General features: G+C 41.9%; 1 protein-coding gene across 1 annotated transcript in view; it reads right to left on the bottom strand.

The window, feature by feature from the left end:
- The window catches only part of USH2A (usherin), a 775,536-nt gene that overhangs the window by 65,178 nt on the left and 695,770 nt on the right, over positions 1-14,588 (bottom strand). The window contains exons 62-63 of the mRNA XM_059905730.1: positions 10,192-11,708; positions 6,736-7,057 (exon numbers count right to left, since the gene is read on the bottom strand). Of these exons, the coding sequence (XP_059761713.1) occupies positions 6,736-7,057; positions 10,192-11,708 (1,839 nt within the window). The remainder of the gene's footprint in view (positions 1-6,735; positions 7,058-10,191; positions 11,709-14,588) is intronic.

Here is a 14,588-nt window from a genome sequence, read left to right as displayed (position 1 = left end):
CCCTCTCTGAAACCTGCAGAGACTACTGTCTTAATCTGCTTGCTGAACAATTAGGAACTTCCCCACACAGAACTTGGAGCTTTATATCATATATATTAGTATACCCCAATTTTGAGAGGGTTGATAATAGAAATGAGTACTGTCTGTGAATAAAAAGCTCTGCTGGATGTGTATTCTGTAGCACAGCAAGCCTGTAATCTTCATTTAACGAAAAAGCCTGTGCATGGGAAGAATTTCATTTAGTAAAGATGCACCTCATTTATGTATGAATCACACATTTATAGAGTTGTTTGAAAATAGGATTTTGGTAAATAAAATTATATCTGAAATTCACAAATGTTTGTTCTCTGATGAGACCCTGCACTGCTTCACTCTGCAAAGCCAGCCCATTCATCCTTGTGAAATATTTTTGTAAAAATTCCAAATTTCTGTGATTTCAATTTCAGATCTTTACTCGTTTTATGAAAGCTGATCCTTCAGAATCCCAGAATTGTAGAAGCTGTGTTGAAATGGATCAAAACTAGAAAGTTCCTGTTTTAAATGATGGTGAACGTTACTCTTCCAACCAAAATCCAGGCCTCCCAAGTGAGAAACAAAACAAAATGAAACAGCGACAACCAAAACCAAATAAAATCCAGGAGGAAGAGCCAAAGAAATTATTTGATTAATCGAAGACATGAGCTTAGCACGTAATATATTCTGTCTACCTTTCCAGCTTCATACCAAAACAATAAATACGACTCTGATTCAGGAAAGCCATGGACAGACCAAGGTAAATAGGCTGGTCATCAATTATCATCATGTAAATTAGGCACTTGAGGGGAGCTGGCTTCACTTACTTAGGCAATCAGTTTACGATGGTTTAGGACTGTGTGATTCTCAACCCTGGCTGTACATTAGAATCACCTAGGGACCTTTTGAAATGCACTGATGCCTGGACCCACCCCATAAGCAGAACTACAGGCGGATGGGGCCTTGGCATCGAGAATGTTGTTAAAGTTCCCCAGGTGATTCTAATGTGCAGTCAGGGCTGAGAACCCTGATTTAGGAAAGCGGCACCAGAAAATCAGGCTTAAGTAGCATAGCAACATCGCTGTACCCTCCGGGACAGTATTTCTCAAAAAAGTAGGTTGTGGACCACCTAAGCTGCTGGTTAAAAATGCAGATTTCTGGGAATTGCCATCCCACCCCACTGCATCTGCATTTTGAATGCACTCTTTGGGCAATCCTTTTGTACTATAAACACCGAGAGCGACTACCCTTAGGGCGTTCAATTTTGAGGTATCACTGAAAACTTAGAAGGTGCTTGTAAAATCACACAGCTTCTGCCCACCTTCAAACATGCCAGTTCCCATACTGATGTGTGAGTCATTGTGAGGTGACATCTGCTGGTCCTTGCCTCCAAGATCTTCTGTAGCAAATGATTCTCCCCTCTCTCAGTAAGAATCTCTTTCTCCAGGTATTTCTTGACCCTCCTGTTTATCAGAATTTATCCACGCTGATTCTTTTCCCCAGAGCTCTATCATTGGTCATCAGATTGATGAATTAATTTAGACTAGGTGGAACTGAGCAGAATCCTGCAGGGCCTCCTTACCCCTCCAACTACAAAACTGAGCAGTTAATGATGAGGACAAGAGAGTCATAGACTCAGTGTCTGATGCACATTCCTGAGTTGTTTTATAGATACTGTAACTGCCACCAGAGGAAAAAAGCTAACTGCATGATGACCAGACTGTAGCCATGACATAACTGCTCCATCTTGAGTAGTACTGAATCTATGGCTAGCACAATTCCAAGAACTGGCCTCAAGACAATGGGATTAACATTATTGCTCATAATAATCTATATCTTTGCGGGCATCAAAATAATTGTAGCTTGCTCTGCCCGTATATGTAAGCAGACAACTAAAATTGTCAGCAAAGAGATGCTACAGACCCATGTTGACATCTTCCACTCTGAGAATACGGTGCCTAAATGTATGGACACCAAGGGGGGAAGGGGGGGATGATTTGGGAGATTGGGATTGACGTATATACACTATTGATACTATGTATAAAATAGATAACTAATGAGAACCTACTGTATAGCACAGGGAACTCTACTCAATGCTCTGTGGTGAACTAAATGGGAAGGAAATCCGATAAAGAGGGGATATATGTATACATATAGCTGGTTCACTTTGTTATACAGCAGAAGCTAACACAACATTGTAAAGCAACTATACTCCAGTAAAAATTAATTAAGAAAAAAAAATGAATATGGTACCTATGTCAGCATGAAAAAGTTACGGAAGATAGACCTGTGCCCCTAATCCCATAGAAACGGAATGATGTCTGACAAGTGGGGATTTGTGAGCAGCTCTTTGCAGGAAACCGCCCTCAGCAAGAAGCCCCTTTTCTTGTCACTTTAGCAAAGCTATATTGTAACTAACTTTTAAACCAGGCGCCCCCGTGCTCTACTCATCTCTGGCCCAAGCACACCTTTCAAATCTTTTAATCACACAATACCTGGCCTAACTCGTCTTCCATAGATCAAAGAAGTAGAAATGAAGAATAAGTAACTAACAGATGACCAGATCTCTTCCCTACCTTCCCCTTCAGTAATCTCCCAAACAAACTGTGTGCAGTGGGGGATGGCGGAGACTCTGACCCCTTATGTCAATGATTAACTGAGATTACTTCTCTGTTTCCCTTTAAAAGCTTTCATGGCTGAGCAGAATCTTCAGAGGTGGTTTTTGGGGGACACTAAGTCCACCATCCCCAGATGGCCGGCATTCTGATTAAAGACACCTTTCCGTTTTATTTACATTTGTATGTGATTGATTTTGTTAGCCGCGAGCAACAGGACACCCTCCCCCATTCGATATCATAGGGAATGTTTGGAAGCTACCTTCAATGATTTAACTCAAAACCGGAAATGAATACAATGACGTAGGGCCAGGTTGTGGGGTGTGGGGAGGGACATCTGACACCCTCCAGGCACACCACGTGGATGGCCACCTACCCAACCATGGGTCCTCACAATCCTTCTGATGAATAGGTTTCCATCTCTGGGCAGTTTCTCAGTTCTTTGTTTACATCCCCTACGAATATATGGATTATCTCAAAAACACAATCCTCTGTAGGAGGGTCAAATCACAGATATGGTGGGTGAAACAATGACTCTAGGACAATAAAGGTGTTTTCTGAAAAGCAGCCTGCAGATAAAGTAACCCTCAGACAGGTTTGAGAGCAATTCAAATTCATCTCAAAGACAAAATGTTCTTTTGTTAAAAGGAAATCAATTCTTATAGTACATTACTTCCTAAATGACTTCTGGAAGATAACTCAGGATCTATAAAGACCTAGCATTTGCACAGGCTAAATAAATCCAATATTTTAGTTCATTTATTTCAGCATTTAATCTATATTTTTCAAAATATTTCCTATAAGATCTTGGTTTTGGGGCTGATAGGCTAGATTGTTTTTTTTTTTTCTTCTGCTCTCTATCCTTCTTATGTTGTAACAACATGGGATTAGCTAGTAAATGCAAATTTGAGTTCAGTCTGTTGTGAAAACCAAATTAAGTAATTTCATTTGGGTGATGTGAGTATGGAGGAGGAGCTTGACACAGGGCTGATAGTAACAGTTACAAAAGAGACAGCATAGCCTGAGGTCCTTAACTTGTCTCCCCTCTGAAATGTGGGTCCCTTGGTAACTGGTCGTCCTTAGCTTCTGGTGAGTGTATAGCTGTTAGCGTCACGGATGCCATATTGGGTTGGTACGTTTCCTCCTGGCCTTCCATTGACCCTACCCAGGACTGAACTGTGCAGTGAATCACTCCTCTGCCTCAAGGGCTTTGTAGTTAGTAGATATTCTTTAATAATCATTAGGACCAGGTGGCCTCTATGCTCTGTTAGTCCCCAAACAACGATGAAGACCTTTGCTGACGTGTTCCCAGTGCCCACAAAACTAGTTACCGATTCATAAATCTTGACTTAAGAATGCACGTCCTGTTTCCAAGCACGTACCCCCTACCCTAGGTTAACTATAAAACTGTCCCATTGGTCCCTTGACGGTGCAGAGTGCAGCTGCCAGTGTTTCTCGATTATCGTCCGCTCAATCCTACCCTGTGCGTAAGTATAATAAACTGATCCATTGTTTATATGGAGCTGCTTGCCTCAATTTTTGGTCTCAAGGTACCTTCTCAGTTTGGTGGGCACTTTTCATTCTCTCCATGCTCCAACAGTAAGAAAACTGACTGAGCTAAGACACATGCTTGGAGTTTACCATTCCTTAGAAAACTTAGGTAAGACTTTACAGATGATATGGCCAATTGTTTAACCCAATGACACAGTATGATGCCAAAGAAGCTACAATCACTGGTTTGCTTTCAGTATCCACAGGTCACTTAGTTTTGTCTAGTTAGAGGTCAAATATTTCATGCTGATTCCATCCAGCTCTCTTACAAAGGTGCACTTTTATTCATAAAGGGGACTAGATAATTGAGAATAGAAGGGTCTTTGATAACTTGATACTTTTCTGTAAAGATAATGATAAAGAACAAAAGGATGGCCACATAGGTTCTGGCTGTTTCTAACAGTATTCTTTCTCCAACTGTGGCATCAAAAGATATTTTGTTCCTTCATGACATAAACCACAATCCTCACCCTAAACCCTTGGGACCTGAAGTGTTTTTAAATAATTTTTTATTTTTTCAGATTTCGGAAAGTTAATAAAATGCGTATACTGTATATTTTGTAATAACCGCAGAATGCCCTTGTAATAGAATACAATACTTCTGTAGCAAAATATATAACTATTCATATTAAATGAGATAAATAAATGCTGTAAGTAGTCTGGTTTGTTTAGATTGGGTTTTGCTGCTGAATGAGTTGTACCAAACCTAGATAAAAACTTGTTTTTGGGAATTCCCTGGTGGTCCAGTGGTTAGGATGTGGCGCTTTCACTGCCGTGGGCTTGGGTTCGATCCATGGTTGGGGAACTAAGATCCCACAAGCCACACAGCTTGGCCGAAAACAAAAAGAGAGAAGAAAACTCAACAACTTCTTTTAAAGAGATTTTTAGATTTGGAATTGCAAACAAGGGATTATGGATTTATATCTATGTATTTCTCCAAACCATTCAAGAATCAGTTTATATTTTCAATTCTTACTAACTTCATTGGGAAATTTGTCCTGTACATTGCTGGCCTAAAACATATTCCTTTCACATTTAAACTGTTACCTCTAATAACTGTCCTCATTGATTTGGTCACCATATGCCTGGTGACTTCGTGATCTTATTATTTCTGGTTATGGTAAGCTTTTCAAGGTTCAGTTTCCTCTTCTAGAAAATTGCACTTGGTCTTGTGCCTGGCACGTGGTGCTTGCATCATTCAGGAAGTTTCCTTTGAAACTGCAAGCAAGAGAAGCTGGTCCTGACTTAAGCAAAAGGGAATTTATTGGGGGTACAGTCAGCCCTCCTTCTCCATGACTTCTGTATCCGTGGATTCAACCAACTGTGGATCAAAAATATTTGAAAAAAGGATTCCAGAAAGTTCCAAAAAGCAAAACTTGAATTTGCTGCATGCCTGCAACTACTGACATAGCGTTTCCATTGTATTTACAGCGATTTACGTGGCACTTACATTGTATTAGGTATTATAAATAATCTAGAGGTGAATTAAAGTATAGGGAAGGATGTGCGTAGGTTATATGCAAATACTATCTATGCCATTTTATACAAGATACTTGAGCATCTGAGGATTCTGGTATCTGCAGGGGTCCTGGAAACAACCCCCTTGGATACCGAGGGACAACTATATATGTAATTAAAAGAACAGTTGAGGAACCAGGCTTGGAAATGGTGAGGATAAGAAAAGCTTTTGGATTGATGTTAGAGATATTTTATCAGGACTTAGCTCCACCTTTTAAAATTCTGAGTCACTTTGCTGAAGATCAGGCCCCAGGCAAGTCTGAGGGGCAGAGCAGCGCTCGGGTGCCCAACACTTGGCTAGGTGACAGCCTGACACATTGATTGACACTCCCACCAAGCCTGAGCACGGGGTGGAGGAATCATTCCCCCACAGGAACTGGAGCTGCTTGTTACAAGAAAACTGCAAATGCACCCAGATGGCAAAGCAAAACAAACCTAACGGAAGTCTTCTATTGATTTCAAAATACCTTCAGAATAGTGTTCTTAATTCCTGACTTCTTAGGGATATGCAAAGTCCTCTTTTTTAGGCTGTCCTCCTACAAAACTTACTTCATCTCCATGCACAGGTTAGTTGTTTTCCTCTAGACTTTTCTCAGCAGTCTATGTCTTTCTTGAGCACAGGGGCTGGAGATGCTTGCCCATTAGATTTTATTTTCTCTCGGTACAATTCCTGAGTTATTTTCAAAGTAATCTTTTCACAAGGAGTATTTCCAGCCAAGGCAACACTGACAGAGAGAAGCTTAATGGTAGAAACCACTTCATTAATAAGAAATGCAAATACTTCACCAGAAATCTGCATAGGAATAACAAGCCTAAATCACACAGATCAAGAACCAAGAAAATGAAGAAGGCAAATGAATACGGCCTTTCCTCCCTCATTTACTGCTTAAATTTTTTTTTTAAAGAATATTATTAAACTACATAAGTCCCATGTTTCTTTAGGTGGCTTTTTAGATTGCAAGCAATTTTTTTCCAGACAGGCGCTGATGTGTACCCACACCCATCTCAGTGTGAGTTGTTGGTAACACACATTTCTTACCTGGTATTCATACTCTGTGAAAGGTAATAGTTCCATGTCCATAAAAGAGCTTGAGCTTCCATTATAGGTTAGCACTGGGTTTGATTTTCCAGGCTGAGTTGCTATTTGTCTTCTGTACAATTCATAATATAAAACTTGTCCATTTGGCTGGAGTGGTCCTGTCCACAGAAGGGAAACCGTGGGCTGGAACCCCCCTGGAGCCATCTGTACCTCTAGATGTGGAGGCGGTTGCTTCCGAGGTGCAACCTCAGGGGTCCGTATGGATGTCCAGTCACCTGAGGCACATCCCAGACTGGTGCAGGCTTGAATTCGAACTTCGTACCTTCAGGACACAAGGCAGAAATGACCCATTATTGGCAAAGTCGATTTTCGTGGGAAGAATCTTTAAAAGACCAAGTGTTTTCTGACAAAAAGACAGATACGTTTATATTTATTCTTAGCTACAACGAACCCTTTTCAAGGACAACAAAGTCATGTTTCCACGGAAATTTTAGAACATTTTCAAGTCTCCTGGCTTTCCAAACTAAAGAAAGATGCTCACCTGTCTGGAAAGGGTGGGCACGATTCTTTCCTAAATAGGAATGTATAGAATCAATACACTTTCAAGATGCTCTCCAGCAGGAAAATTCTGGTACTTTGTAGAATTCCTTAACACAGCGAGGGAGAATACAGATCTTGGGAGTTTGAACGAGTTTTCAGCAACCCTGGGCTCCTCCTCTCTCTGCAGCTGGAGCTAAATGATTCCCCAGGAACGTTTCCAGGTCAGGAAGGAACGTCATGGAGTCAAGGTCTCTGTGGTAATAAATCCCCTCACCTGATACCTGACATCTTAAAACAGGCTCCCTTACACCACATGGGGAACTTCTGGGGCCAAAGTTAATCCAGCTACACACCAGATTATCAATCATGGAGACACCTTATCACCATCCAGTTAAACTCAACCAATCAATTATGTTTTGCTTCATAGCTGGGTCTCCTGCCACTGGGAAAGGTCTATTTACATAACAGGGACTTTTCCCTTCCAACAAAAGGGGCTTTTGTTAGTCTTAAGTGCCTATGGCTGCAAATAAGCGCTTTCCCCCTCTTTTCCATGCCCCTAATTTTTATGATATTATGACACCCCGAATTTCCCCTCAAGCCCCAACCACCTCCCTTTCTCCCTTTATTTCTTTTGCTTCCAGCCTTTTCCCTCTTCTACTTTCTGCTTTCTCTCTTCCAGATAATCACCGCCTTCTGCCCACTTCCTCGCTTTCTTTCTGTTCCCCTTCCCCTCTTCTTAATTACACCTCTCTCTCCCTTTGGGGAGTTTCCCAGTTCCCTTTTCTGCTTCCCCTTCCCTCCCTCTCCTCCCACGCCCATTTTCACCACGATGGGCTGCCAGTTTATTGGTGAACAGATCCACAGCTGTGAATGGCAGATTTGCCTCCTAAGCGATTCTGAGAAGTCAGTTTTGATTTTCCACACCTGGATTATTTGTTTTCTGGATTATCTCTGGTGGTTTTAAAATTCTGGGTCAGATTCCTCCTGCTTCTTAGGGTATTCTCAGGATCCTTCTGCCTACTGACCATCTGGGGGGTACCCCAAGGAGGACACAATAATTTGCAGTACTCAGTAAACATTAATCTGCTGGAAAAACCCCAAACGACATGAATCCCAACTTCATATAGAAGTCATATTCTGGTTTTATTTTTGTGTGTGTGATTTGATGTTTTTATTGTTTATACTCTATATAAAGTTATTATAGAATATTGGCTATATTCCCTGTGCTGTACATTACATGCACATACCTTATTTATTTTATACCCAGTAGTTTGTATGTCTTAATCCCCCTCACCTGTCTTGCCCTCCCCTCCTCCTCTCCTCACTGGTAACACTAGTTTATTCTCTGTAACTGTCGGTTTCTCTTTTGTTATATCCATTCATTTGTTTTATTTTTCAAATTCCACATATAAGCGAATACATACAGTATTTGTCTTTCTCTGTCTGACTTATTTCACTAAGCATAATACCCTCCAGCTCTACTCATATTGTTGCAAATGACAAAATTTTCATTCTTATTTATGGCTGAGTAATATTTCGTTGATATTCTAAGTCATTAATGTCACTTACATCTTCGATGAGAGTGGACAGGGAAGGGACATCTCTCATTGCCTTAAATCCCATGGCTAAGTTTCTCAGAAAAATCAGACTTTCTTTTTTCAACCTGGGAAAAGTGCCCCTCTCACATCCAGAAACTTTTTTTTTCCCTAGAAATCTTTTTGAGTAAGAGTTTTGGAAGGGAGCAAGCTGATATGATCTTTAAAACGTGCAAGTACCAGTCAGGTAAAGAGGAAGCCGGGATAAAATGTACAGCTCTGCAGCTAACATGGGCCTTTTTTATGCCCTGCATCAGAGTAAGATAAAAGCCAACTCACAGAGCATGTGGATTAGCTATGGAAGATACTGGCGGAAGTTTTAATTACTGTTTAATATTTAATGCAACCCTAAATAATTGTCACTAGGAGATGCATAAGATTGCGAATGTTTCATTTCAACAGTACTATATATCAGAGATAATTATAGGAGAGATCTAATCTACACATCAGTACATTACAATAATAGATGAATTTTATCAATGGTGGTTGGTAATCAACACTCAGCCTTTAATTCTTTTAAAGTGGTTCTGTTCATTTTACTAAATTTTAAGAATAAAATGTCCTTTATTACTCTTCTCTCTGGGGATGTATGTTAGTTAAAATGTGATGGGGAAAAAAGCCAAGCAATTCTTTAAGGTATGGAAAGAGGGCTGGTGGTCAGATTCCTTTGTGTGGAAAACAACACACACCCTTGCTCATCAGAGAGCTCAGAGGGGACGACTAAGAAAACAGGAGCTGGCAAAGTGGCGCCGTCCCAAGAAACCATGAGATCAGAGCTGACTGAAGGGCTGGGGAAATAGTCAGAGGAGCCTTATTATCCCTGGAAGACGTGCTGGATCCAATAAGGAGGGCTGGCCCCAGAACAAATTTTGGATCAGTCCAACTCTGGCTGGCAATAGCTCTCAATGACGGCCCCTTTTTTCATTCTTTAAAATAATACTCCTTTTCCTCACAGCCTAGTTTAGATAACCGCATTGGGGTTCTCAGAACTGACCAGGGGCTGGCATGTTTCCAGGAGGGACCAGATTCAGGGAAGTGGCCCTATCTCTCTGCTACTTGGTTCCAGACATTGTGATGAATTGCAAACATTTCTAAAAAACTGACTGTCAAAATGTCACCTGCAAGAATTTTGCTCTCCAGAAGTAATCAAGCAGGTTTGGGCTGGATGAGGATGTAGTTAGCCCACTGGGATGATTAAATGGATGGGGCTTGGGCATGTCACACATCTTGCTGTTAGAGTCTTCACTGGGACTGACCAAGGGCTCACGCAATAGAAAGGGGCAGTGGCTTGTTCTCAGGAAACCCAGAGTCAGTTACCTACCTGTGAAATGGCTTCAGCTGGTTTACTATGAATGACCGTGTACCAAAAGAATTATGAGTTGTGTTTATGTGTACGATTTTTGTTTCTCTTTCAAACAGCTCACGGATGAAGAGGGTGTAGTTGACGATATGACCGTTTGTCCTTACTGGGGGGTCCCAGCTCACTAAGATCTCCTGAGGGCCCTTGGCCAGCAATTTTGGAGGCTCCATCCCTGAAGGCGCTGAGGGGCTGGTTCGATCTTTGACAAGTGGACTCAAAACACCCCCTTGGCTGTTGTTGGCCATCACTGTGTAGCCATACTCCACACCTGGGGCGAGAGTAAAATCATGATAGCGAGTTTCCAGGCCGGTATAGACAATGGTTCCATCCCTCCTAAGTTCATAGCTTCTGATCTGGCCATTTGGGGTTCCTGGTGGTTTCCAGGTGATTTCTATGGATTCTGAGCCCGTGACTTGTAGTCTTGGAGGGTCCATGTTTTGTGGCGGGGCCTCCATTGTCCAGGCAGACTCTGCAACACTAGCTGTGCAACCTCCATTGGTGCAGGCCACTAGGGAGAGATTATACTGCGTGGAAGGCTGCAGGTGGGAAACCAACAGGGACAGGTTCTGCCCAGCAAGGTACTCCTTACCATCCAATCTGAGTAAATACTGAGTGATCTCTCCATTTTGAATTGATGGCGGTGACCAAGATACATTGATTTGAGTGGCACTGATGGTCCAAAGAGCTGGAGGGCTGACCCCTGCAGGGGCAGCCTCAAGGGTTGTGATGCTGGTAGGTGTGCTGGTGGAACAGCCCTCACTGGTGCAGGCTGTGACTACATACCTGTACGTGGAAAAAGGAAGCAGCGCTTCATCAGTATAATTGAAAGTCACAGCATCAAAGCTGAAAGGATAGAGCACTTCGTTCCTTTGAAGCCTATAGGACTGGATAACGCCATTAGGCTGTGCTGGCGGGATCCAGGAAATCATCAGTTTGGGGGGATTCACAGATACCTGGGCTATCTCAGGTGGAGAGAGGCCTTCTGGAGGTGCTTGCCTGGTCCTTACCACACTCCAAGAGCTGCAGGTATGGCCTGCTGAATTCCAAGTGCGGATTTTATATTCATACTGCATCCATGGCTGCAGACCTGTGTCATTATACATAAATGTATTCCTTTCAGTATTATATTCTGTGAAAACAATTTTCTCATCGTCCTGGATTGTCTGATTCCCCCAAGCTTTTCCCTTGAAGCATCTGCGAATCACTTCATAGCGAATTATCTTTCCGTTTGGGTTAACAGGCTCTGACCAGCTCAGCTCAACGCTGGTGGACCCCACAGACTGGATGGTGGGAGCCAGCTGAGACTGGGGTGCGGCTTCTTCTGTCCACAGAGGCTGGGGTGCCGAGTGTGCACAGCCCGCCCTCGTGCAGGCCTCCAGCGTCAGCGTGTAGAGCGTGAAGGGGTCCAGGCGTCGGAAGAGAAATTGACGATTCAGGCCCGCGTACTCCAGGACACCATCACTGAAGACATTGTATGTCTGCAGGAAGATGGGAAACAAAGCGTATGATTTCTTGGTGTCACTATTTCGTCCCTTTTAACCCCTTCTGCCCCCTATTCCTCACCTTGATGATCCTAACCCAGAAGAAGCATTCTGTTATGAATTTTGGGAATGTGATCTTTGCTTTTTCTTTTTTTAAGGTTGGATATCATGTAAGCATATATCTAAAAGCTAAGAGTTACTGAAATTAATTCGTTGACTTAAAGAGTGCTCACGGGGTTTCCTCCCATTTTTATTTTTTAGAAGTGGGGAATAGTATTCAAATTCCCTATTTTATAAAAATTAAGTGCTTCTGATTTCACCCTGAGTAGGCTAAATAGGGCCTATCCACATTGTCTATTGCCACAGCATTTACTGGGAAATGGAATTATAATGCTTAATCATTTGTACCGGGGTGCCAGGGTGGAAAAATGTGTGAGTGTCTGGTGTGGGCACACATGCATGTACATAGGTACATATATATGTTATACACGAATACAAAAACATAGGTACAAACTGATGACCAGAAAATGGAAAAACCACCCTGTTTTCTCTTACCAGTTATAGAAGAATAGATTGCTTCTTTGGAGCAAAGTATTCTTTTGTTCCAGGGAAAACCATCCGAATGCTCATGATACAAATGTAGAGCAATTTTCCAACCCATGTTATTCATTGTTCTTTGGGGAAGATGAGAAGTAACTTAACTTGAATGTAGATGTTTTTGAATGATGGTTCCCCATCTTTTCATGCTTCAGTGTACCTGAGAGACAGGAGACCTTCCTGTACATGGTCGTGATCCTATGATTATGTCTCTTAAGATGAGATGGACAAATACCAGAGTCCCTTGAGAGGCAAATCTTCCCACAGGTTGTTCCTGGATTGTTGATATACTTTAATGTTATTTAAGATTAAATAGTCTAGATCTGGAAATCTATTTATGTTGGACTATTGTATTTTGGTGTGATTTTCTTGTTGGGGTCTCAGGGCAAGATCATACCCCTGAGGGAAGGGGAATAGAGTATTTTCTGAAGACAGCTTAGATTCCACAATCAATTTGAAAGTCTCTATGACTCTCTGTCCCCTCTCCCCTATTCACCTGGCAAATCTCTAACTAGTGTTAAATTCAGCTCTCCCTCTGGACCTTAGCTTCTAACTGGGTTTGGAGAAAAACTCTCAAATATATTGACTGGTCTCAGTTTAAATTTCTTACCATAACTTTTAAATAGATGATTACCAACTATAAAACCATATGTTTGCTCTCTCATTTTCCAAAGTAAGAAATATCTTCTCCTTTCCCCACTAACGGCCAACACCCCCTTCTCTCCCTCACAAGTGGTTGTTGACATAACCAGGTATTTGACTGAGGAAAGTAGAGGCAGTCAGATAAGAATGTTCTCATGTTATAGATTATCACTGCCATTTGCATGTGAATCTAGAGTACCCTATTTGCCTCCCTTCCTTTTCCTATGTATGAAGTATCTCTGCCCCCACTGAAGTCCTCCTGAGCTCTGGATCCTGTCCTCTCCTCCTTGCTACAGATTTCACTCTTGCAATTATTCTCATTATCTCTTGCTTCACTGATTTATCTCCCTCTACTGGGTTATTTCCATTAGCATTTAAATGTACTCTAGGATCTTTCATTGATTTTTGAATAAAACTTCTTGACACCGTAGTCCCCTGGCTCCTGCCCCATTTCTCTTTTTCTTTCATCTATACTTCTTTGAAGAGTTGCCATCCTATTCCCTCAAACCATCCCGACTGGGTTTCCCATTTCAACACTTGATTTTCTTGTCAAGATCACAGTGACCTCCTGGTTTCCAAATACAGGGTCACATCTCTGCCCTCATGTTACTGGATCTCTCAACACCATTGGCACATTTTCTGTTCCCTTCTGGGACATCCCTCTCATCTACTTTTCCTTCTACCTCATGTGCCTTGACAGCTCCTCTCCATACTCTCGACCTCCAAATTTTTGTATTCCCCAGGGCTTGATCCCAGGCCCTCTTCATCTCTAGTTATATTCTCTCCATAGGTGATGTCCTCCAGGCCCATGGGTTTGAATACTACTCATCTGCTAATGAATTCCAAATATATATATCTTCATGAAGAACTCTCTCGAGTGTTCTAGACTTGTACTTCTAACTGCCTACTTATCCCCTCAAACCTGTACATCTTCCAGCCTCCCCTTCCCAGTCAATGACTCAAGGCCAAAATCCAGAAGTCATTCTGAAGTACTACTTTTCCTTCATGTATCACATTCAGTCCATTAACAAATCTTGTCATCTCTACCTTCTAGATACATCCCCAATCCACTCACATTTCTCGACATTCTCAACTCCCTCTCTAATTCAAGCCACAGTCAATTCTACCCTGACTTCTTTAACAGATTCCAAACTCCACTGGTCTCCTTATAGCCCATTTCCTACATAGGAGCCAGAGTGATTTTGAAAAACATAAATTTGATTGTGCTATTCCTTTGCCTAAACCCTTCCGTAGTTTTTCATCACACTCAGAATAAATCCCAAGCTCCTGATCACAGCCCACAAGGTTGAGCACAATCCACCTTTTACCAATCCCTTGAATCTCTTCTAGTATCATCTTCCCTCCCCAACCCTCCCAAGCTTCAACCACACTGGCTTTCTTCCCTTGATGTGAAGAAACCAAGTTCATACCTGGCTTCAGGCCTTGCATTTGCTGTTCACTTTGTCCGAACATTTTGCTCTCATATCTTCACATGACTGACTCTGTCTTGTCATTCAGGGCTCAGCTCAAATGTCAACTCAATTCAAATGATCATCCATGTTAAAATAGCCCGAGCAGGCATAATTACATTATTCTGTTTAATTTTCTTTATAGCGTTCACCACTCTCTGAAATTCTC

The sequence above is a fragment of the Balaenoptera ricei genome, chromosome 1, assembly GCF_028023285.1.
Source record: "Balaenoptera ricei isolate mBalRic1 chromosome 1, mBalRic1.hap2, whole genome shotgun sequence".
In the NCBI taxonomy this organism is placed as follows: domain Eukaryota; kingdom Metazoa; phylum Chordata; class Mammalia; order Artiodactyla; family Balaenopteridae; genus Balaenoptera; species Balaenoptera ricei.
This window is presented reverse-complemented; position numbering and strand designations above follow the sequence as displayed.